At 52.2% G+C, this 22054-nt stretch overlaps 1 protein-coding gene across 7 annotated transcripts in view; it reads left to right on the top strand.

Moving 5' to 3' along the window:
- The window catches only part of LOC134007919 (inositol polyphosphate-4-phosphatase type I A-like), a 26796-nt gene extending 5172 nt beyond the window's left edge, over window positions 1-21624 (top strand). The window contains exons 3-25 of one of the 7 annotated variants that reach the window (XM_062447642.1): window positions 4654-4819; window positions 4958-5002; window positions 5105-5223; window positions 5394-5510; window positions 5933-6012; window positions 6211-6322; window positions 6434-6524; window positions 6844-6991; window positions 7134-7264; window positions 7366-7470; window positions 7589-7697; window positions 8317-8334; window positions 9042-9228; window positions 9455-9670; window positions 9806-10118; window positions 10937-10969; window positions 11449-11621; window positions 11773-11896; window positions 12068-12335; window positions 13481-13578; window positions 13722-13834; window positions 14016-14170; window positions 19627-21624. In XM_062447642.1, the coding sequence (XP_062303626.1) occupies window positions 4717-4819; window positions 4958-5002; window positions 5105-5223; window positions 5394-5510; window positions 5933-6012; window positions 6211-6322; window positions 6434-6524; window positions 6844-6991; window positions 7134-7264; window positions 7366-7470; window positions 7589-7697; window positions 8317-8334; window positions 9042-9228; window positions 9455-9670; window positions 9806-10118; window positions 10937-10969; window positions 11449-11621; window positions 11773-11896; window positions 12068-12335; window positions 13481-13578; window positions 13722-13834; window positions 14016-14170; window positions 19627-19759 (2991 nt within the window). In that variant the 5' untranslated portion in view covers window positions 4654-4716 and the 3' untranslated portion in view covers window positions 19760-21624. Of the gene's footprint in view, window positions 1-4653; window positions 4820-4957; window positions 5003-5104; window positions 5224-5393; window positions 5511-5932; window positions 6013-6210; window positions 6323-6433; window positions 6525-6843; window positions 6992-7133; window positions 7265-7365; window positions 7471-7588; window positions 7698-8316; window positions 8335-9041; window positions 9229-9454; window positions 9671-9805; window positions 10119-10936; window positions 10970-11448; window positions 11622-11772; window positions 11897-12067; window positions 12336-13480; window positions 13579-13721; window positions 13835-14015; window positions 14171-15912; window positions 17128-19626 lie in introns of those variants that run through there. The other 6 variants (XM_062447640.1, XM_062447644.1, XM_062447643.1 and 3 more) reach the window with 6 other exon arrangements.
- Window positions 21625-22054: the final 430 nt, after the last annotated feature.

The following is a 22054-nucleotide window of genomic DNA, read 5'->3' as shown; positions in this document are numbered from 1 at the left end:
GGATCATGTTTAGCGGTAAGAGGCCCAGAGAGCGGTAAGAGGCCCAGATAGGACTCTGTTAGGAACCCTCTCACGAGTGTGTCTGATGGAGAACAGCTGGGGTCTGGAGGTGGAGGACTCGCATGATGTCATTCATTAATCAATATGGGGAGTCAGGTGGCTGAGCGGTGAGGGAATCGGGCTGGTAATCCGAAGGTTGCCAGTTCGATTCCCGGTCATGCCAACTGATGTTGTGTTCTTGGGCAAGGCACTTCACCCTACTTGCCTCGGGGGATTGTCCCTGTACTTACTGTAAGTCGCTCTGGATAAGAGCGTCTGCTAAATGACTAAATGTAAATAAATTGCATTATAACAGTGGTTCCATTCCATGTTGAGATGAATAAATGTATATTATCTTAATTTAACCGAACACACACACAAAAGAATGACCTTATGGTTTTACACCAGCAAGGTGTGTAGATGGAAAATAACTTTGCGGGGGAAAAAGCCTGAGACTATCATCTTGATGTTCTAGAGGACAGAAGTTTCCATGATGGTGTTGGACCTGGTCGTGGGTACACTTCCTTATTTGGCCAGCGACTAAAAGAGTGTGTAAATACCGAGCAAGATCACTTTACTCCCTGTCACTCCATGTGTCCCACAGAGAGGTTCAGCCAGTGGAGACCCAGTCCAGGTGGAGGAGAGGCTAATACGCTACGCTAAGTGTGTTTACACAAGCTGGTGTCTGTAAACAGAGTAAGGTGGACTGGAGAGGAAGGAGACAGGACAGTCAGACCAGAGACCTGTACTACGAAGTACTTGTACTTTCACATGCCCGGGATATCTTTTAGTTAGATGGCTTCACTGAGCCTTAACCCTCGTGCTGCCTTCGGGTCACATGACCCAAAGGTTCATAACGAACCATCGTTGTGTTTACCCAATTTTACCCAATACAAAAACAAATACAAATAATTTTCTTTTAACCTTTGCAATGTGGGGGGTCTGAGACAGCCCAACGGTTAAAAGAAAATGCTTCACTTTGTCTTTGTATGCGGTAAATCTGTCGCAATACGACGGTGGGTCACAATGACTGATGGGTCAGAATGACCCGAAGATAACACAAGGGTTAAGCAGTTTCACAACGGTGATTATCAACTTAAGTTATGGCAGATTTTTCCAATCAGGCTATGAGAGTGTTCACATAAAATGGGCGGTGTTTGCTCCATATGACCAATCGCAAACATGGACAAGTCTTCCAACTTTAAAAAATATTGCCAACTGTGTGAATGCATTACTTATGCCTTATCAATATCACTTCTCCATATTAAGGCACAAGTAGATCTACACAATATGCTAGTTGCTACTCTATCTTGGTTGCCACAATTACTTGGTTACTGGCCTGAACTGGCTATTGTGTCACTGCTATTGGAGTGAATGGTGTCCCAGTGTGTGTCTGCCTGGCTTCTTTGGAGTGTGTGTGTAATGGTGCATGGTTGGGGTATTTCAGAGCAGAGGAACCTTGGCAGGCAGTCAGTCAGCAAGCTGCAGTTAAGCTTGGGTTTGCCCTTTTATGGTCAGCAGGACTGTGTAGTGTTACACACACACACACACCCACACTCACTCTTACACACACACACACTCTTACACACACACACACACACACACACACACACACACACGCAGCTCCCTCCACATACACTGCAGCTAATGGCCTGTGTATTTCAGTTGAAGTTATGTGAATGTGTGTAGAAATAGTGTCAGAAAGCAGCAGAGATGAGCCCAGGGGTGCCCCCCCCCCCCCCCCCCCTCCTCCAGTGACCCAGTTCATGTGATTCCCAGGGCTACTGGGTCCCCTCTCTCTATATATTTGGCTCTCACTTGTGTGACTTGTAATCATGGCTAATTTGCAAAATGGTTGCGAATATTCAAACACTTTTGCGGCTTTTAAGTCTAGAGGGACAATGACTGCAACCTCCACACACACACACACACAAGCTTACTCAAACTTGAACACAAGCCAACACACCCCACAATATGGCTTGATAACCATCGCACATCAGATCTTGGCACCAAGTTGGATAGTAAGTGAGCATTATTCCTCTGTGATAACAGTAAATGGATGCCCATTCTGTAGGAAGGTCCCCTCAATTCAAAATACACATGCTGTGACACAAATGGGAGGCCTTGTGGACTACCGCAGTGTGCAGGAGTAGGAAAGCAGAAGTGTCTGAGGGAAAGTGGAGCAGATCACTGGTCTATTTGAGCTGTTAGCCCGCGGTATGTGTGTAAATAGGCTAATTGCCGGTCTCCAATGAGGGGCGGGGAGGCCTCTTAAGCGTGCTCCTCAGCTGAGAAGAAGAGGGGAGGGGAGGAGGAGGGAGGCAGGGAGAGAGGGTGGATTTATGAGTATTGTTAAGTGATGTCTAATCATCTCCCGGTGCAGCAGAGAGAGAAATGTCCGTGCCCTGATACGGTTCAGCATTTCAACCTCCGTAGTTGTCGCATCAACTGTACACCCGAAACGTTTCCATGTGGGCTCGCGTGTGAGCGAGCTGTGTTCAAGAGAGGAACAGGAGGGCACAAACAATAGAGCAGAAATGAAAGCTTTGATGCGTGTTAAGTACATAATGCCTACGCCACGGACATAGACATGCACACTGTAACCCTAACCCACACACACACACCAAAACAGACACACCCACACACCAAAACAGGCACGCACGCAGGCACGCACGCAGGCACGCACGCAGGCAGGCACGCAGGCAGGCAGGCAGGCACGCAGGCAGGCAGGAATAAGCTAGTTTGTCAGCTGTGACTGGGAGCAGATGAGGAGGCTGGCTGAGGGGATGGAGAGGAGGAGTGATGCTGCTGCATGTTCACAGACACGTGCTGCCCTCTCCATCTCTCTCTCTCTCTATCTCTATCTCTATCTCTCTCTCCCCACTCACTGCTTCTCTCCGTCCTTCCCTTTCCATCCTTCTCTCCCTCCCTCCCTCTCTCCCTAACTCTCCTTCCCTCCATACTTCTCTTTCTATCCATCCCTCCCTCCTTACTTCTCTCTTTTCTCCATCCATCCTTCCCTTGTTCTCTCTCTGCTCCCCCTCTCTCTCATTTATCTTCTACGTCATCCCCTGTCTTTTCTCATCTCTTCTCTCTCTACTCTCTTTCTATCTCTACCACTCTTTGCATGCCTTTCCCTCTGAGTCTCTCTTTCTGTCTCTCGTTCCGTCTCTTCTTCGGTGTGTTCCTCTCTCTGCTGAATATGGACCACAGGCCCCCTGAGGGCTGGAGGCCACTGCTGCACTACTGGACCTGGGAGAGAGGGAGGGAGGGAGGGAGAGGAGAGAGGTACAGGAAACATGGAGGGAGGGAGGGAGGGAGGGAGAGAGGGAGGGAGAGGTAGGAGAGAGGTACAGGAAACATGGAGGGAGGGAGGGAGGGAGAGAGGGAGAGGTAGGAGAGAGGTACAGGAAACATGGAGGGAGGGAGGGAGGGAGGGAGGGGAGGGAGGGAGGGAGGGAGGGAGGGAGGGAGAGAGGGAGGGAGGGAGAGGTAGGAGAGAGGTACAGGAAACATGGAGGGAGGGAGGGAGGGAGGGAGAGAGGGAGAGGTAGGAGAGAGGTACAGGAAACATGGAGGGAGGGAGGGAGGGAGGGAGGGGAGGGAGGGAGGGAGAGGTAGGAGAGAGGTACAGGAAACATGGAGGGAGGGAGGGAGGGAGAGAGGTACAGGAAACATGGAGGGAGGGAGGGAGGGAGGGAGGGGAGGGAGGGAGGGAGGGAGGGGAGGGAGGGAGGGGAGGGAGGGAGGGAGGGGAGGGAGGGAGGGAAACATGGAGGGAGGGAGGTACAGGAAACATGGAGGGAGGGAGGGAGGTAGGAGAGAGGTACAGGAAACATGGAGGGAGGGAGGGAGGGAGGGAGAGGTAGGAGAGAGGTACAGGAAACATGGAGGGAGGGAGGAGAGAGGTACAGGCAACATGGAGGGAGGGAGGAGAGAGGTACAGGAAACATGGAGGGAGGGAGGGAGGGAGGGAGGGAGAGGTAGGAGAGAGGTACAGGAAACATGGAGGGAGGGAGGGAGGGAGGAGAGAGGTACAGGAAACATGGAGGGAGGGAGGAGAGAGGTACAGGAAACATGGAGGGAGGGAGGGAGAGGTAGGAGAGAGGTACAGGAAACATGGAGGGAGGGAGGAGAGAGGTACAGGAAACATGGAGGGAGGGAGGAGAGAGGTACAGGAAACATGGAGGGAGGGAGGGAGGGAGGGGAGGGAGGGAGGGAGGGAGGGAGGGGAGGGAGGGGTAGGAGAGAGGTACAGGAAACATGGAGGGAGGGAGGGAGGTAGGAGAGAGGTACAGGAAACATGGAGGGAGGGAGGAGAGAGGTACAGGAAACATGGAGGGAGGGAGGAGAGAGGTACAGGAAACATGGAGGGAGGGAGGGAGGGAGAGGTAGGAGAGAGGTACAGGAAACATGGAGGGAGGGAGGGAGGAGAGAGGTACAGGAAACATGGAGGGAGGGAGGGAGAGGTAGGAGAGAGGTACAGGAAACATGGAGGGAGGGATTCCATCATGATGATTCCATCTGTTCCATGTGAATAGCAGGCCTGCAGTCATGAAGGTAAAGCTATGTTTCTCTGTTCTTCCTACCTGTCCCTCTCTGTTTCTCTCCCAGTCTAGGAAGGAGGGCTGAGAGGGGGCTGTGTACACACACACACACACACACACACCCCAGGCCATGATGGCGGGGAGGGCTGGTCCCAAGCCGCAGCGGCCGTGGTCGGTGTACCGGGCCAGCACCTTCGACCTCTCCTCCGAGATGATGGGGCTGGCGCTCGCAGGTGAGACCTCCCCCCCCGCCCCCTCCCCGTTGCCACGGCAACACGCCCACCAACGCCGCTGTGCAGGTCACTGGGTGAACTTCCTGGATCTGAAGGCTGATGTAGGTCTTTAACATGCGCGCGTGTGTGTTCCTACAGGGAACAGCCAGGACCCTGATGAGCCAGTACTGGAATTCAGTGTGTGTGAGTATCTGATGCAGAACAGAAAACCTGGACATCCCTACACTACTATGTGTGTGTGCTCTTCTTCATTGTGTTTGTTGGTGTGTGTGTGTGTGTCCCTAGCCTGTACGGAGCTGGTGACCCCAGCGCTGGACCGTAAACCCAACAGCTTCGTAGCTGTGAGCTGCACCACCCCTCCACAGGCCTTCTGGACCAAACACGCCCAGACAGAGATCATAGAGGTGCTCCCCCACAACACTGCTGCCTCCACATCTGCCTGTTCTTCCTTCCTTTATTCCACACACACGCACGCACACACACACAGACACACACACACACACGCACACAAACAGAAACACAGATCCAGACACACAGACTCCCAGAGTGATGTGGTGTGTTGTGGTCCTGCCAGGGCACCAGTAATCCCATCTTCCTGAGCAGCATAGCCTTCTTCCAGGACTCCTTCATCAACCAGCAGACTCAGGTCAAGCTGTCTGTGTACGACGTCAAGGACCGCTCGCAGGGCACGGTGAGACCACACACACACCATCTGGCCACCCAAAACACACTGGTCTATCCAGCCAACACACACTCCATCCATCTAACACTGTCTGTCTGTCTGTCCCTCTATCTCTCTCTCTCTCTCTCTCTCTCTCTCTCTCTCTCTCTCTCTCTCTCTCTCTCTCTCTCTCTCTCTCTCTCTCTCTCTCTCTCTCTCTCTCTCTCTCTCTCTCTCTCTCTCTCTCTCTCTCTCTCTGTCTCTCTCTGTGTCTCTCTCTCTCTGTCTCTCTCTCTCTCTCTGTCTCTCTCTGTGTCTCTCTCTCTCTCTCTTTCTCTCTCTCTGTGTGTGTCTCTCTCTCTCTCTCTCTCTCTCTCTCTCTCTCTCTCTCTCTCTCTGTGTCTCTCTCTGTGTCTCTCTCTCTGTGTCTCTCTCCTTGTCTTTATCTCTAGATGTATCTCCTGGGCTCAGCTCTGTTTCCTGTGAAGGAGCTGCTTCAGGACAAGAACCACAGATTAGCCCTGACACTGAGGTAGGACACACACTATACACACACACATCTTAAACACACAATACACACACACACACACCTCACATTTTACTACACGCCTGCCATCAAATCAAACTTTATATAAAGCTATCACCCTGCTCTCTGGGAATCACAGGGTCCTTCTCTTCTCCTCTCCACTTCCTGTCTCCTCCTCTGCTCTTCCTGTCTGGATGTTGGCAGGTCAGCAGAGAGCAGCTGCGTGGGGACCATCAGTCTGGTGGCCTGGCAGATGGATGAGAAGAGGGACCAGAGGATGCCAGTGGCACGGCTACCAGACACCATCAATGGCAGGGTGTGTGTGTGTGCGACCGCACATGCTTGCGTGTTTTTCTCTCTCTTCGTGTGTGTGTGTGTGTGTGTGTGTGTGTACTTCTGTCTATATATGTGACCTCTCCTCTCCCAGACGGTGCTTCCGGTGGATGAGAGTCTGACAGAGTCCATGGGCGTGAGGGCCAAGTACGCGTCGCTCTGCAAGGACACCCTGCTGAGATCAGGTGAGGCAGGCAGACAGGCATGCTAAAACAGGACTGTGACATCCAGCTCTACATTTCTATTTGTCGTTTGAACATGTGTGTGTGCGTGGCTGTGTGTGTGTGTGCGTGGCTGTGTGTGTGTGTGCGTGGCTGTGTGTGTGTGCGTGGCGTGTGTGTGTGTGTGTGTGTGTGTGTGTGTGTGTGTGTGTGTGTGCGTGTGTGCGTGGCTGTGTGTGTGTGTGTGCGTGGCTGTGTGTGTGTGTGTGCGTGGCTGTGTGCGTGGCTGTGTGTGTGTGTGTGTGTGCGTGGCTGTGTCTGTGTGTGTGTGTGTGTGTTGCAGTGTTTGGGGGCACCATGTCCCGTATGTACCGCTTCCCCACCACGGACGGGAACCACCTGAGGGTTCTGGAGCAGATGGCCGAGAGCGTGCTCTCTCTCCACATCCCCCGGCAGTACGTCAAACTGCTGCTGGAGGAAGACGCGGCCAGGTACACACACACACACGCACACACAGGTACAATCACACAAAGGCCCAGAAACACACCTTCTGGTGTGTGTGTTATATAGGTCATTTTTCTGCTTGTCTATGTGCCTCAGTAAGAACGTGTGTGTGTGTGTGTGTGTGTTCAGAGTGTGTGAGCTGGAGGAGCTGGGAGAGTTGTCTCCATGCTGGGAGAACCTCCGACGGCAGATCGTTACTCAGTACCAGACCACCATCCTCATCTACCAGGAGACCATGACAGACCTGCAGGAGTACAAAGGTCAGCGCACACACACACACACACATAAGGACACATATTAGTCATTGACTGAGCTTCCAACATTTGTCTCTGTCTCTCTCAAACCACCCCCCCCCCCCCAGGTCCCTGGTTCAAGGCCAGTAACCTGAAGGCAGACAGGAAGCTGGAGTTCATGCCCACCAACCTGCACGTCCAGAGGATGAGGGTGCAGGACGAGTCTGGCTTTGGTGAGCTCCGCTCTGCCGACCAACCACACACGCATGCACACACACACACGCATACACACCCACACACGCATGCACACCCACACACTCCCACCCCCTCTAACACTCCCTCTCCCTGCAGACCACACGTATGACGTGGTGACCATGGGAGCTCCGGCCGCTCACTGCCAGGGCTTCAAGAACAGCGGGCTGAGGAAACTGCTGCAGAAGTTTGAGGAGACCAAGAAGCAGTAAGTGGTGCAGGAGACAGGGAGGAGAGGGGAGGGGAGGGAGAGGAGGGGAGGGAGAGGAGGGGATGGAGGGAGGGAGGGAGGGGAGGGGAGGGGAGGGGAGGGGAGGGGAGGGAGGGAGGGAGGGAGGGAGGGGAGGGGAGGGGAGGGGAGGGGAGGGGAGGGGAGGGGAGGAGAGGGGAGGGGAGGGAGGGAGGGAGGGAGGGGGGGGGGGAGGGAGGGAGGGGGGGAGGGGGGGGGGAGGGAGGGAGGGGGGGGGAGGGAGGGAGGGAGGGAGAGAGGGACAGAGGGGGACAGAGGGGGAAGGAGGAAAAGGGAGGGAGGGACCTTCTGATCAATGATCTTCTGTTCAATCTTATGATCAATGACATTCAACAACATACTGTCGTATGTCACGTGAAATTCATCTTATCAATTATATTTATGTTTGGCTCTTCCGTTTATTTACTGTTTGAACTGCAATTCTCCTGCATGAGGCCTTTTCATAGAGTTTATCATTTGTCATGATGTTCTACATGATACAGTATAAGCTCAATTATTTTGAATTCATCTATGATTCTCTCCTTCTAAAATGATTTTATTTCCCGGCTTTTTAACTGCATCTTTATTTTCTAATCAGCGTTAATGAGGAGGAAGGGTGAGTTGTGGTTACTATGGGGGCTTTGTTTGGTTTGTCACTTGTTTATCCCCTGCATGGAACAGTTTGCTGTCACTGTGAGTCTGCTCTCCATCAGGGAGTGGGAGAATGGGTTTTTGTGTGTGTGTGCGTGTGCGTGCATGTGAAGGCTTGCTGATGGACACTAGTATGTGACTGAAGGGTACTATGTAGCAGGAACCATCTCTGTCAGTGTTGTTTGGATGGTCTGATGCAGGGCTGAGAGGGATTTGTGTGTGTCTGCGTGTGCGTGCAAGCGCCTGTGTGCAAATGCTTGTGTGTGTGTGTGTGTGCGCGTGCGTGTGTGTGTGGGTTGGGACAGGGCCGTCCCCTGTTGTCCTGTGGGTCAGGACCAGGCATGTGCATGTGACCTTGGAGACTGACCTGCACACACACTGTCACAGCAGGACTGGACCTGCCTCACGCTCATCTGACTGCTTTCAGGAAGAATCTCTCTGTGTCAGTACAGCACAAACGCTGTTAGTTAATGTGTGTGTGTGTGTGTGTATGTCACGTGTGAAAGTCGGTTTAGCTGTGTGTCTGTGTGTGTATCTGTCTGTTTGTCTATAAGTGTGTGTGTGTGTGTGTGTGTTCAATGCTGTTAGGTAAGCTATGCCTGTCCTTGCCTCCAAGTGTGATCAGTGTCTCTTGAGTGTGTCAAATCACTGACCCCCTCCTCCTCCCTGCAGCAGTGCCCTGTCCAGCTGTCAGTCCATCGTCTTCATCCCCCAGGACATTGTGCGGGCCAAGGAGATCATCTCCCACATCAACACTCTGAAGACGCAGGTCAGCTACTACGCTGAGCGTCTGTCCCGCGCCGCCAAGGACCGCTCCGCCAACGGCCTGGAGAGAACCCTCACCATCCTGGCCGACAAGGTGAGGGGCCGGGAACAGAACCCTGCTTAGAACCCTGGTCATGTATGGTACCAGAACCCTGCTTAGAACCCTGGTCGTGTCTGGTACTAGAACCCTGCTTAGAACCCTGGTCGTGTCTGGTATTAGAACCCTGGTCATGTCTGATACTAGAATATGACAATTGTCGTTTCCTTTTCCTGACCCCTGTTCCTCTCCTGACCCCTGACCTTTCTCCCTGTCCTGTCAGACTCGTCAGCTGGTGACGGTGTGTGACTGCAAGCTGCTGGCCTCGGCCATCCAGGCTCTGAACGCCGCGCGGCCCGAGTACATCGCCTCCAAAGCGTCTCCCTCCGCCGACTCGGAACAAGTAGTCCTCCGCAACGACCAGGACACCCTGCTGGCCAAGTGGAGTGGACGCAACAGCCGCTCCTCCCTGCACGTGGACTGGCATGAGGAGGAGTGGGTAAGGACAGGCTCTCTGGACAACTGCGTCTTTCAGGGATTCAGCGTGGACTAGATATATGATTCACGTTACTGGTTGGGTAGTTCGTTTCCTTTTTCTCCTCACCTGTCCTCTGTCCCCCCCCCCCTCCCCCAGGAGAAGGTGTGGGTGAATGTAGAGAAGAGTCTGGAGTGCATAATCCAGCGTGTGGACAAACTCCTGCAGAAGGACAGGCTTCCCTGCGACAGCAGTGAGGACAGCACCCAGCCCGACCAGCAGGGCGGCGCCTCTAAGAAAGGTAACCAGCGGACTCGGGCCTTCTGGATCAACCCCGACTGCATGCCGTCATCTCCAACGTCATCATCGTCATCATCCTCCTCCTCCTCCCCCACCGCCACCATCCCGTCTTCATCATCCTCCATGCCTGCTCTGGTTCCTGCATGCTGCCCCAGCCCCCACAGAGAGCCCTGTAGGTCCCCTCTCCTCTACGTTGTCTCTCCATCCCTCTCTCCTCTGTCCCTCTCTTTTCATCCCTCCACTCGTGTAACCCGGGGTGCAGTTGATCCTCTCTCTATTGTTTCAGTGAAGGTATAGGTCCAGTAATGCATTTCTGCTAACATGCATACATCTCATCATACGCATTTTCTGATAATCCTGAGTTTGTTTACGGTATGTCACTTGGACCAGCCTGGTTTGTTTCAGCCTTGCATGGGGAATCCTTAGTCATATCTACTTTCTAAAGGTACAACATTTACACTGTATATATTGTGAATGCTGTCCAATACCTCCATGTTTATTATAATAAAAAATAAGTCTACCCCAGTTTAGTTTGCCAGGAATGTGTAGCTTTGCAAGTGAAGAAGTCTCAACTGTCCAATATAGAGAAGTGTGACCCTGTCTGTCCTCTGAATCATGTGGTTGTGTTGTTTGTGCTGCTTTGGGTGGAGGCTGTCTCTGTGCCTAGCTAGCTAGCTAGCTATCCCAGGCATCACTGTTTATACTGTACTGTTCTGCTAGCCCAGCTTAACTAGCTAGCTAGCCCAGGCCTCACTGCTACTGTACTGTCCTGCTAGCTGGCTAGCTAGCTAGCCCAGGCCTCACTGCTACTGTACTGTCCTGCTAGCCTAGCTAGCTAGCTAGCCCAGGCCTCACTGCTACTGTACTGTCCTGCTAGCCTACCTAGCTAGCTAGCCCAGGCCTCACCGCTACTGTACTGTCCTGTTCGTACGTGCTGCCATGTCGCTGGTGGCCGCCCCTAACTTGCATGTTGCACCTCCGCCCCTCCAGATGGCAGCCCCAGTGGCGAGGAGGCCTTCCCAGGTAAGAGCTCTGTCCTCCCGCCTGCCCCGTCTCTCCTAAGACAGCCCCTGGCTCCCAGGTCTTCCAACCCCCTATCCCTCAAGCCCATTCTCTGTAGAACAGCCCCTGGTCCCCAGCCCCCCTACCCCCCAGCCCCCTCTCTCTAGAACAGCCCCTGGTCCCCAGCCCCCCTACCCCCCAGCCCCCTCTCTCTAGAACAGCCCCTGCTTCTGCTTCGTGTAGGTCTGTGTGTAGGTCTGTGTGTAGGTCTGTGTGTAGGTCTGTGGGTCTCTGTACCACACTGTCTTGTCTTTGTTGTCACAGAAAAGACAGGAAGATGTTTAACTCATGATGGATGAAGAGTATGTTGTTAACCTGGAGACTGGTGCTGGTTACAGTAGGGTGCATATAATGGAAGAGTGGTTAAATGGATTCAGTTGAAGTTGTGTGTGTTTGTGCTTGGTTGTGCGTGCGTGTGCGTGTGTGTGTGTCCTTCCCAGGCGAGTGGAGCGAGGCCCTGTACCCCCTGCTGACCACGCTGACCGAGTGTGTGGCCATGATGGGAGACAAGGCTAAGAAGGCCATGGTGTTTCTGCTGATGCAGGACAGCGCCCCCACCATCGCCCTGCACCTCACCCTGCAGTACCGCCGGGACGTGGTCTTCTGCCAGACGGTCAGCACACACACCACACACACTCTCGCGCGCGCGCACACACACACAAGCGCGCACACACACTGTTGCACTGCAGCTGAATATCAAAGTGAGATGAGATGAATAGTGTGAGTGCGGTGGTGATGCATGTGTGTTGATGTTGTCGTGGCAGCTGACCGCGCTCATCTGCGGCTTCATCATCAAGCTGAGGAACTGTCTCCGTGACGACGGCTTCCTCAGACAGCTGTACACCATCGGCCTGCTGGCCCAGTTTGAGTCTCTCCTGAGCACCTACGGTAAACAACAACAGCCTCTCTATCCCTGTGTGTGTGTGTGTGTGTGTGTTTATGTGGTTATACATATACGTGTGTGTCTGTGTGTGTTTACACATATACGTGTTTGTGTGTGTTTATGCTTGTACGTGTGTGTGTGTGTGTTTTATACCTGTACGTGTGTGTGTGCTCCAGGTGAGGAGCTGGCCATGCTGGAGGACATGAGCGTGGGCATCATGGACCTGCGGAACGTCACCTTCAAGGTTACCCAGGCAACGTCCAGCTCCGCCCCCGACATGCTGCCCGTCATCACGGGGAACCGGGATGGCTTCAACGTGCGCATCCCGTTGCCGGGGACGATGTTTGACGCGTTGCCGAGGGAGATTCAGAACGGCATGTTGCTGCGTGTGCAGCCAGTCCTCTTCAACGTTGGCATCAATGAACAGCAGACCCTGGCAGAGAAGTACGACCTGCGGGAGGGGACGGGACTGGGGGGGAGGATGGGACTGGGGGAGGGGACGGGACTGGGGGGGAGGATGGGACTGGGGGGGAGGATGGGACTGGGGGGGAGGATGGGACTGGGGGGGAGGATGGGACTGGGGGGGAGGATGGGACTGGGGGGAGGATGGGACTGGGGGGAGGATGGTACTGGGGGGAGGATGGGACTGGGGGGGAGGATGGGACTGGGGGGAGGATGGGACTGGGGGGAGGATGGGACTGGGGGGGAGGATGGGACTGGGGGGGAGGATGGGACTGGGGGGGAGGATGGGACTGGGGGGGAGGATGGGACTGGGGGGGTGGATGGGACTGGGGGGAGGATGGGACTGGGGGGGAGGATGGGACTGGGGGGGAGGATGGGACTGGGGGGGAGGATGGGACTGGGGGGGAGGATGGGACTGGGGGGGAGGATGGGACTGGGGGGGAGGGGATGGGACTGGGGGGAGGATGGGACTGGGGGGGAGGGGATGGGACTGGGGGGAGGATGGGACTGGGGGGGAGGATGGGACTGGGGGGGAGGGGATGGGACTGGGGGGAGGATGGGACTGGGGGGGAGGGGATGGGACTGGGGGGAGGATGGGACTGGGGGGGAGGATGGGACTGGGGGGGAGGATGGGACTGGGGGAGGGGACGGGACTGGGGGGGAGGATGGGACTGGGGGAGGGGACGGGACTGGGGGGGAGGATGGGACTGGGGGGGAGGATGGGACTGGGGGGGAGGGGATGGGACTGGGGGGAGGATGGGACTGGGGGGGAGGGGATGGGACTGGGGGGAGGATGGGACTGGGGGGGAGGGGATGGGACTGGGGGGGAGGATGGGACTGGGGGGGAGGATGGGACTGGGGGAGGGGACGGGACTGGGGGGGAGGATGGGACTGGGGGAGGGGACGGGACTGGGGGGGAGGATGGGACTGGGGGAGGGGACGGGACTGGGGGGGAGGATGGGACTGGGGGGGAGGATGGGACTGGGGGGGAGGGGATGGGACTGGGGGGAGGATGGGACTGGGGGGGAGGAGGGGAGAAAATAGAAAATAAACTGACACTTGCTCTTTGTGTGTGTTTCTCTGTGTGTGTGTGTGTGTGTGCGTGTGTGCGTGTGTGCGTGCATCAGGTTTGGAGACACGTCCCTGCAGGAAGTCATTAACCTGGAGAGCTTGGCTAGACTCAACTCCTACTACGAGCAGTTCAAAGAGGTCCTACCTGAGGACTGTGAGTGACAGGGCTGCCCTCTCCTCTCCTGCCTTTCAGCCTGGAGACGTTGTACTCACCTCCTCTTCTCTCCTCTCCTCCTCTCTCCTCTCCTCCTCCTGGTTCCCTCTCCTCTCCTCCTCCTGGCTCCCCCCCTCCCCCAGGCCTCCCCAGGTCTCGTTCTCAGACGTGCCTCCCTGAGCTGCTGAGGTTCCTGGGGCAGAACGTCCACGCCAGCAAGAACAAGAACGTGGACATCCTGTGGCAGGCCGCAGAGGTATGACACACACATCAATCACCAGCGCTGGTTTGGCATGGAGATGAAGATAGCACTTACATTTGCTTGATTAAAAGTCCTCCCACCACCCACTTCTCTACCTTGACCGTGTGTACTTGGTGTGTGTGTGTGTGTGTGTGTGTGTGTGTGATCCACCCGCCTCTCCCCTCCTCCGCCCCAGATCTGCCGGCGTCTGAACGGCGTGCGCTTCACCAGCTGTAAGAGCGCCAAGGACCGCACGGCCATGTCTGTGACCCTGGAGCAGTGTCTGATCCTGCAGCACGAGCACGGCATGGCGCCCCAGGTCTTCACCCAGGCCCTGGACTGCATGCGCAGGTACGTACCCCCCCTCCGAGCCCCCTCTCTACTGCCTGAACTCAGACGCCCCCCCCCACCGCCCTCTCCCCCCCACCACCACTGTGAGGGCATGTGCCAACTAGCTTCGTGGCAAGGAGAGGACTGCACGGTCCTTTTTGAAATGGCCTTTAAAAACCCTCTCTCCCTCTCTAACTTACCACTCTTTTCTTACTTTAGTGCTCCCTCTCTCGCTCTGTCTACCTCTCCCTCTTTCTTTTTGTCTCCTTCTAACTCTCTCTTTCGCTCCCTCTCACAAACCTTTTTCTCTTTCGTTCTCTCTCTCTCTCTCTCTCTCTCTCTCTCTTTCTCTCTCTCTCTCTCTCTCTCTCTCTCTCTCTCTCTCTTTCTCTCTCACTCTAATCTCTCTCTGTATCTCTCTTGGCAGTTGGCACCTGTTCCTTCAGTGTCATTCTGTTCTCAGCCCTGTCTGTCCGTCCAGAAGTTTGCAGTAAATACCCACCCACGGAGCTCATAGCGCACCTATCTACCTCATCTCATCCCCCTGTCCTCCATCCCTCCACCTCCCCATCCCCCTGTTTGCTGACTGCTTGCTGAACGAGAAGAGAAGGATGAACACCCTGTTGCGTTAGCGGGCTGAGTGACTGCCGGGGAAACACCTCGGTGACGGTTCAGTAATGATCCACACTCGCGGTAGAACAGTACCACAGTCCGCTGACAGGAGAACAGTATCTACCGACAGCAGGAAGCCCGCTCCAAGGTTATTCATGCATGGTTGAAGGCTCACAGCAATGACGCGAAAACGGTTCTCGTCCAAATGGCATGAGGTGGCACGCAGGCGTACACTAGGACAAGGTGTTCAGGGGCTGGCGGGCAGCCAGGACCTCTCTCTCGTCCTGGTGTCCAGACAGAAGGTTGGATGTTTCAGTGGCTGGTGATCCCGGTTCTCCGTCCTCACCCAGCGATGATACAGCTGTGAGGGGAGAGCTCTGTGTGGGGCGGAGTTTTAGGAGCGGTTGCCGTAGGTCACACACCTGGTAATGGGCTCTGAGGTTTGGCGACTTGAGTGCACTGCATGCTGGGAAGGTGGCTCGTTCGTGCTGCATGGCTGTAAGGCTGGCAATGCCCTCTCCCCCCCTTCCCCATTCCCTCTTCCTCCTCCTCTACTCTGGGCTCAGGTCAATTCAGGAGGCAATATAAGTCAAATAAGCTGTTTACAATTCATAAATGTAATTTAGCTGAAGCCCCTCAGTTGACTCCCCCCCCCCCCCCCCCTCCCTCAGGAAAGTCCCATAGCTGTGTCCTCTTGCCTGTCTCCCTTCCTATCCCACAAAGATGTCAAAACATTTCTCTTAATTTTCTCTCTCTCTCTTCCTTCTCTTCCTCTGTAACCATGTCACGTTTTGATTCTGCTTCCTCATGTGTTCCTGTCCTCGTTCCTCCGCTTGGTGTCCGGGGGGGTCTTTGTTCTCGTCTGAACGGGTCTCATTTCACCTGTCCGTTCCGCTGGCTGTGGTCTGTGGTCCTGACATCACTCTCTAACCTCCTCCCGCCTTCCCCCGCGCCCTCATCCTCTCTCTCCTCCGCCTTCGCGCTCGTCGCCTCCATTTCTTTTGATTTTCCCCTCGCTGTCCCCACGCACACGTCCATGCCATCCGTCTCTCCTGGCCTCGCTTCTTCACTCCCCCCCGGTCCCCCCTGTCCTCTCCCCTCCTCCTTTCTCTTGCCCCTCCCCCTCCTCCCCCCCCCCCCCCTCTCCACAGCATTGGGACCAGGGAGGGGGTGATCCAGAAGAACCTGAGCGGGCTGCTGCCAGCGAGGGACCTGCGGCTGGACCCCAGCCTGCTGTACTCCCTGCCCCTGCTGGCCCTCAGCCCCAACCTGCTCATCGTCTGGCTCTTCCTCAGCGTGGCCTACCTGCTGGCCAAGCTCCGCTGCAGCTGAACACACACACACACACACGAACACACACACACAGGCAACACACTGGACCCCTGACCCTCCTCGCCCTGAGCCCCTCCCCCCCCCCCCCTCCTTCCTCTCGCTCTATTTCTACTGTCTACTACTACCCTGACCCCCGCTGACCCTCCCTGACCCTCCAGTGTAACTGTCTGGCAGGCAGACTGGCAGATAAGAATGCAGGCAGACAGGAAGGTAAGCGGTCAGTCAGATAGAGGGATAGTAGTCAGTTAGTTTGTCAGGAAGGCAAGATGTCTATACTGGATGTTAGTGAGTGTAGAGTTTTACGAGGCTTTACACTGCGTCTCTCAGCTAAAATGACTGCCCCTCCAACCAATGGATGCTTCTGTCCAGCATCCTGCCATACCTGTCCACTGTCTTTCGACCAATCAAGTCAAAGCAGGGGGCTGGTCTAAAGGTTGTCGGTTCAGTGTGTGACTGTAGGGGTCATAGTTCTGCCTTATTCCTCACTGGAAGAACCATCTTGAACGACAGAGTTTGAAACAAAGCCACTGTATAATAGCTATTGTCGAGATGAGAGGTTATTGTCGTAATTCTGGATTTAACAGTATTGTTATAGATTATGATGAATATGTATGCAACTTTTGCAATTCCAGGTTACACATGACTATAGCCCTTTTTCTTACTCTGAATTTAGGGTTTCGTTTTGCACAAGAGTTTTTTTCAGTCGTGCACATTTTTGGCTAGCTTGATTTTTGATGTCTTCCATGTTATATTAGCATCCTAAAGTGCGTAGGCCAGAAGAAGGTTGTGAATGGGTTCTAGATGCCAGTTAGGTTGTAGCGGCCTGTACAGTCATTTCCAGTTCTTCCTGCTCTTACAGATGGAGACTGTCTGCTCGCACTTTCTAGCTTGTTGAATGCAGTAAGTCTCGCCAATAGACACGATTTATTCTTTCACAGGAAACAAGTCTTATGGTTAAATGGTTGGAATGTACACCGCAGTGTTTCAGGCAAGCTTGTTTGAATATGTAGGCCTAGTGTAATAAAAATAATAATGTATTCATTTAGCAGACGCTTTTATCCAAAGTGACGTACAGTCCACGGGGGATTTGAACCTGCGACCTGCAGTCAAATGCCCTAACCGCCGAGCTCCACCCACCCCTATAGTTATGTAACATGCTGGGCGCAGTATCCAACTAGCAGTATTTGTGTATTTTTCTATATTTACTATTTCTTTATTTCCCGCTGTTCTGAAAGATGGATGGGGTAGGAGAGAGATCAGAAGAATGTAGGATATTGTGCCAAAGGCTTCAGGCAGGACTGGGAGAGACCAGCATCCTGGTGTTAGTCCCAGGTTGGTTAGGAAGCAGGACTAGGTTTTCTAGATGATTTATGATGCAGCACAACAGAGGTTACAGCTGACTCTTGAACGTAATCCTGATCTTCCTGTTTGGGTTCTACGGAACCAGAATCAGTCCCATGTGATGGATTAATTTAGCAGGCGCTTTGATCCATAGCAACATACATGGGAAGATTCAAACCTGCGGTTTCAGTCAAATGCTCTTAACCACTGAGCTATACTCAGTATGTGATGAACTCTTCCTTACGTGAATGCTGCTGTGACACGAAGAAGACTTTGCTGCTGTTTCCTTCCAAGACAGACATATTCAGCCCAATCTAAGATGACCCACTAAAGAAATAGACCACCCAAAAATAACCTCCTTTGGGGAGGTAATCATGCTCCCCCACCTAACACCATACCTGACCTCGAGACCCTTCTGGAACATTCCCCACAAAACAAAGGCAGCAGTTTCCATATGCATTTGACCAGTTATGACGACCTTTGACCTTTTCAAGACAATGGATAGATGCTGTTTCACAGTCTTTGAGGATTCACTTTATATGAATTGATCTCTTTAGTGCGGTGTTTCTATTTACATCATAACAACAACGGAAGCATATGCAGTATTCTTTGCTCGGTATTCCACGTTAAGTTTTTTGGATATGTTGTGTATATTTAGAGTGATGTATAGAATTATTCCATAACTATCAATCAATTACGCTGATTTAGAACTACCTCTATTCCCATGACAAAATGTTGGGGCAGGGATGAAATCAAAGGAGCCACGATAGTAACATGATTAAAGCAAAGAGGGACCTTCTTCTTCTGTCAGTAAGCAGTGACAAAGCCCCTGAAGTGCCCCCTGCTGTTTAGAAAGGGAACTGTTCAACTAGCAGCCCTGTTTTCAGATAGCTCCTCCTGTCTGGAGGGTTAGAAAACCACTCTAACCAGTAAGAGAACTATAAGAAAAGGTTGCAAATGAACATTTCTTTCTGGCTCCAAATATATTTATTGTAGGCCACGTAGCCAGGTTTCTTTAAGGTTTTGTTAAGGCAAATGCATTTATTCCTATTTAATAATCAGCTCCTGGCTTCTTGCTTTTTCTTTCCATAGAGGTTTTTGGTAAAGGGAAAATCCCCAAGAGAGCACTATCAAATCAATAGAAACTATATTTGTATTGCTGTAAATAGTATTTAAAAATGCTTATGTGCCAATGCATATACATTATGTTTGCTAAAAAAAATATGTATTCTAATGCAGAGTATATATTGTGATTATGGTTCTTGCATAATCTCCCTGCTGTTGTCACTTTATAGAAGCAGAGTGGTGGGTGGTTGTTTTCAGGTGTCTGTGTTAGACAGTCAGTATGAAGAGTCCTGTTGTGACCCACTATGCTCAACCTCTCTCTCTCACCTATCTCTCTCACCTATCCCTCTCTCTCTCTCTCTCTCTCTCTCTCTCTCTCACCTATCCCTTTCTCTCTCACTTATCCCTCTCTCTCTGTCACGTGTCTCTCTCTCTTTCTCACCTGTCTCTCTCTCACCTATCCCTCTCTCACCTATCTCTTTCTCACTTATCCCTCTCTCACCTATCTCTCTCTCACTTATCCCTCTCTCTCTCTCTCACTTATCCCTCTCTCTCTCTCAACTGTCTCTCTCTCTTTCTCACCTGTCCCTCTCTCTTCTCTCCTTCTCTCTGTCTTGTCTCTTCCTCATCAATGCTTCACCCCTGAAAGTGCAATAAGTCCCCCGCCATGCGGCCTGAGCCTGCTCTGTGGTAGCCACGTGTCGCAGAGTAAGAAGCTCCCTCGTTGATGACACTTTTGATTTGAACGTTTGAAAAACCAAAAATGATCATCGAGAAGCAAAAGCTCAGTGCTTTTAGATGGGACGTGTTTGTAGATCCTTCCCTGCATGGGAACCTCCATGTTTACAGGCCAGCAGCTCGTTAGTGTTTCACAGGCCCCAGTGTCTCTCCAACACCCCCCCCCCCCCCCACACTACAACCCACCCCCATCCCAGTCCTCACGTAGTCTGTGTTACTCTCACTGTGCCATCGGGTTTTTATTTTGTCTTGTATTTTAACAGACCCAATTTTTGTTTTTCGTTTTTCTTCACTTGCTGTCATCCTCTCTGTGCTCGTCCCCTCCCCCCCCCCCACTCTCTCCCCTCTGCACTCCCTCCCCCCCCCCCCCCCCCTCTCTCGTTTCCCAGTGAGGGCTGCAGAAGGGAGAACACGATGAAGAATGTCGGATGTCGCAAGTACGCGTTTAACTCCCTGCAGCTCAAGGCCTTCCCCAAACATTACAGGCCTCCGGACGGGACGTTTGGCAAAGTGGACTCCTGACGAGGGTCCGTGCGTCCTGTAGCTACCGTGTGGCCGATACCTGTAGAAACCCCACCAGCGCCGTACTCAGGAAGAGGCCCCCCAGAGGTGCGCGGCGTAGAGCCGGCGTTCTGTCTGTCCTGTTTGCGTTGCTTCCTCTTGAAAAAGCCCCAGATGTGTAGATCTTAGCCTGTGCATCCGTGGATTTTAACGGCGTAGACATTGGTATTTTGTTCAGTTGTCGGTCAAGTCTCACATTTCGGTAATCCCTTGTTCTGAATCTCCCTTAGCTGTCAGTTTAACAGACCATGTAGATGATGTTACCATGACATGGAAAGGTGACATTCAACTTCTGGCCTGAAGATGCACAAAGCTCAGACCTCCGACTACTTTTAGATAGATCTAGATGCACTGTCCAGCGTAGACCCTGCTTTTAGGTCATTTACGGTAACACTGGACATAGTCTGCAGATCACTGATCTTAACGTGCACTGAGCTACTGTCTTGGGGAGGCTGTAATGAAGCTGTTTCAAGTATTATGATTTTGTTTTAAAGCGCCATGCATTCAGATGTAACAAACCCACTCCAACATGCAGTCTCTGTGCAACCCGTCACACTGGATATACAGTGTACCTGTTTTAGCCCTCGTATCCCACCTGCACCCTGGTCATTATCAGCTTTGTGTCTATGCATTTTACATGGTTTTATAGTTTGGGTTTCTGTCCCGTTCATGTGGACAATACTGTTTTTTCTTGTAGAGTGTGACTTGAGAGCTGCTGTTTGTGAATACATTTTTACTTTGGGCATTTTATTTTGTTGTCTCTTTTTGTGCCTTCCACCTTCAACCCATTCCTTCACAAACTCGACGTTCTTGGAAACCAAGTTCCTTATCAGGAACACAGACTAGACGCACCTTCTGTTGCAGGTGATTGGAAGCCAGGTAGCAGGGATCTGTACCATAGATATGACGCGAGCACAACCTTTATTTGCAGTTCTGTCTAGGAAGCAGTGGACGTTCTCGAACCTGCAAATGTTGCTTTCTCGTTTGGGTGCCTATTAGTATTCTCTGCACATGGAAAGCGGTTGTAAGCCTCTTCCCCTCCCCCCCTTCCTTCCCTCCTTCCCAGGCACCTCATGCAGCTTTTCAACCATGCAGTCTCACTGTCTTCTCTCATTTAGAATAAACAGACTGAATTGCCATCGACACTGAAGAAAAACGACATAGGGATCCATGTGTCTCCATCTTAACGTCATGTCACCTATTAGTGTTAAAAAATGTTCTTCAATAAATGTATGCATTTGTTGCAAAGCTGTTTTGAACTTTTTCCAGAACTGAGATTGGTTGTGCCATTCCAAAAGAGGAGAAAGGAATAAGAAGAGATTTGTAAGGAACCATTACCCTCTGCGCTAACACTGCAATGTATCTTCTGACCACAAGAGATCACTGTTGTTCATGTTCCTGCTGCACTGTCTGAGGATTTCAATGCAAACAACTGTCAAAAACTTCACTTACAGAATCCCCTTCTCTCAGAATACTCCTATGTGTGCAGATAAGAGCTCCACATATACAGGGACTTTTAACAGGCAACTGTGAACCACTCAAGTTATTTGCAAAGTAGGCCAACAGTGAAATCACTGTGTCGTTCTGTACATTGTCGTGTCGGTCTGCATTTTACTGAACATTGCGGATACAAATTTATTTTGCATCAATGTGCTTTCTCTACTATAGTTGCCATTCCATGTTTGGATTGGATACATATTTATTTCTATTGTAATGAGCGCATTTATTTTACCATGCACAAAAATAGGATATCTGTATTCCTGAATATTGCGATAAATTGTGTTCTTATCAATATCTGATGCTAATAAAAGAAAAAGATTTGTGAATTGTTTGTGTCCCATCACGTGGTAGTCTTATCGCATTTGAATTTGTTTGAGGATTCTTGGAATCCTGTCTGAGTGTTCTGGGTATAGCAAGAAGTAAACTCAGTTTTAGGCCAATCTATTACATGAAGGAATGTTCTAGGTGCCAGTAGATACACTGTAGCAAAGATTTTGGATCAAGGTATCGTCAGACAAATTGGCAAATGCAGAACCACTCGTGAAGTTTCTAGGGACCTGTGATAAATGTTCAGAGGAAGGAACTGGAGGAAATGTTTGCAGTAAGCAACTGCTATTAATACATGTACACAACCACGTAAGAGAGTTCAAACAAAAAACGGTGTTGTTATGAAGATAGCCTATCCACTGTAGCCTGCAGACCACGAGTGTGTTTACTGCATCAACATACCACCACCTGAGAAGTAACTGGATCCAA

This window comes from Osmerus eperlanus, chromosome 21 (assembly GCF_963692335.1).
Source record: "Osmerus eperlanus chromosome 21, fOsmEpe2.1, whole genome shotgun sequence".
Classification (NCBI taxonomy): Eukaryota; Metazoa; Chordata; class Actinopteri; order Osmeriformes; family Osmeridae; genus Osmerus; species Osmerus eperlanus.
The sequence above is the reverse complement of the archived record's forward strand: the minus strand, read 5'-3'. Positions and strand labels throughout refer to the sequence as shown.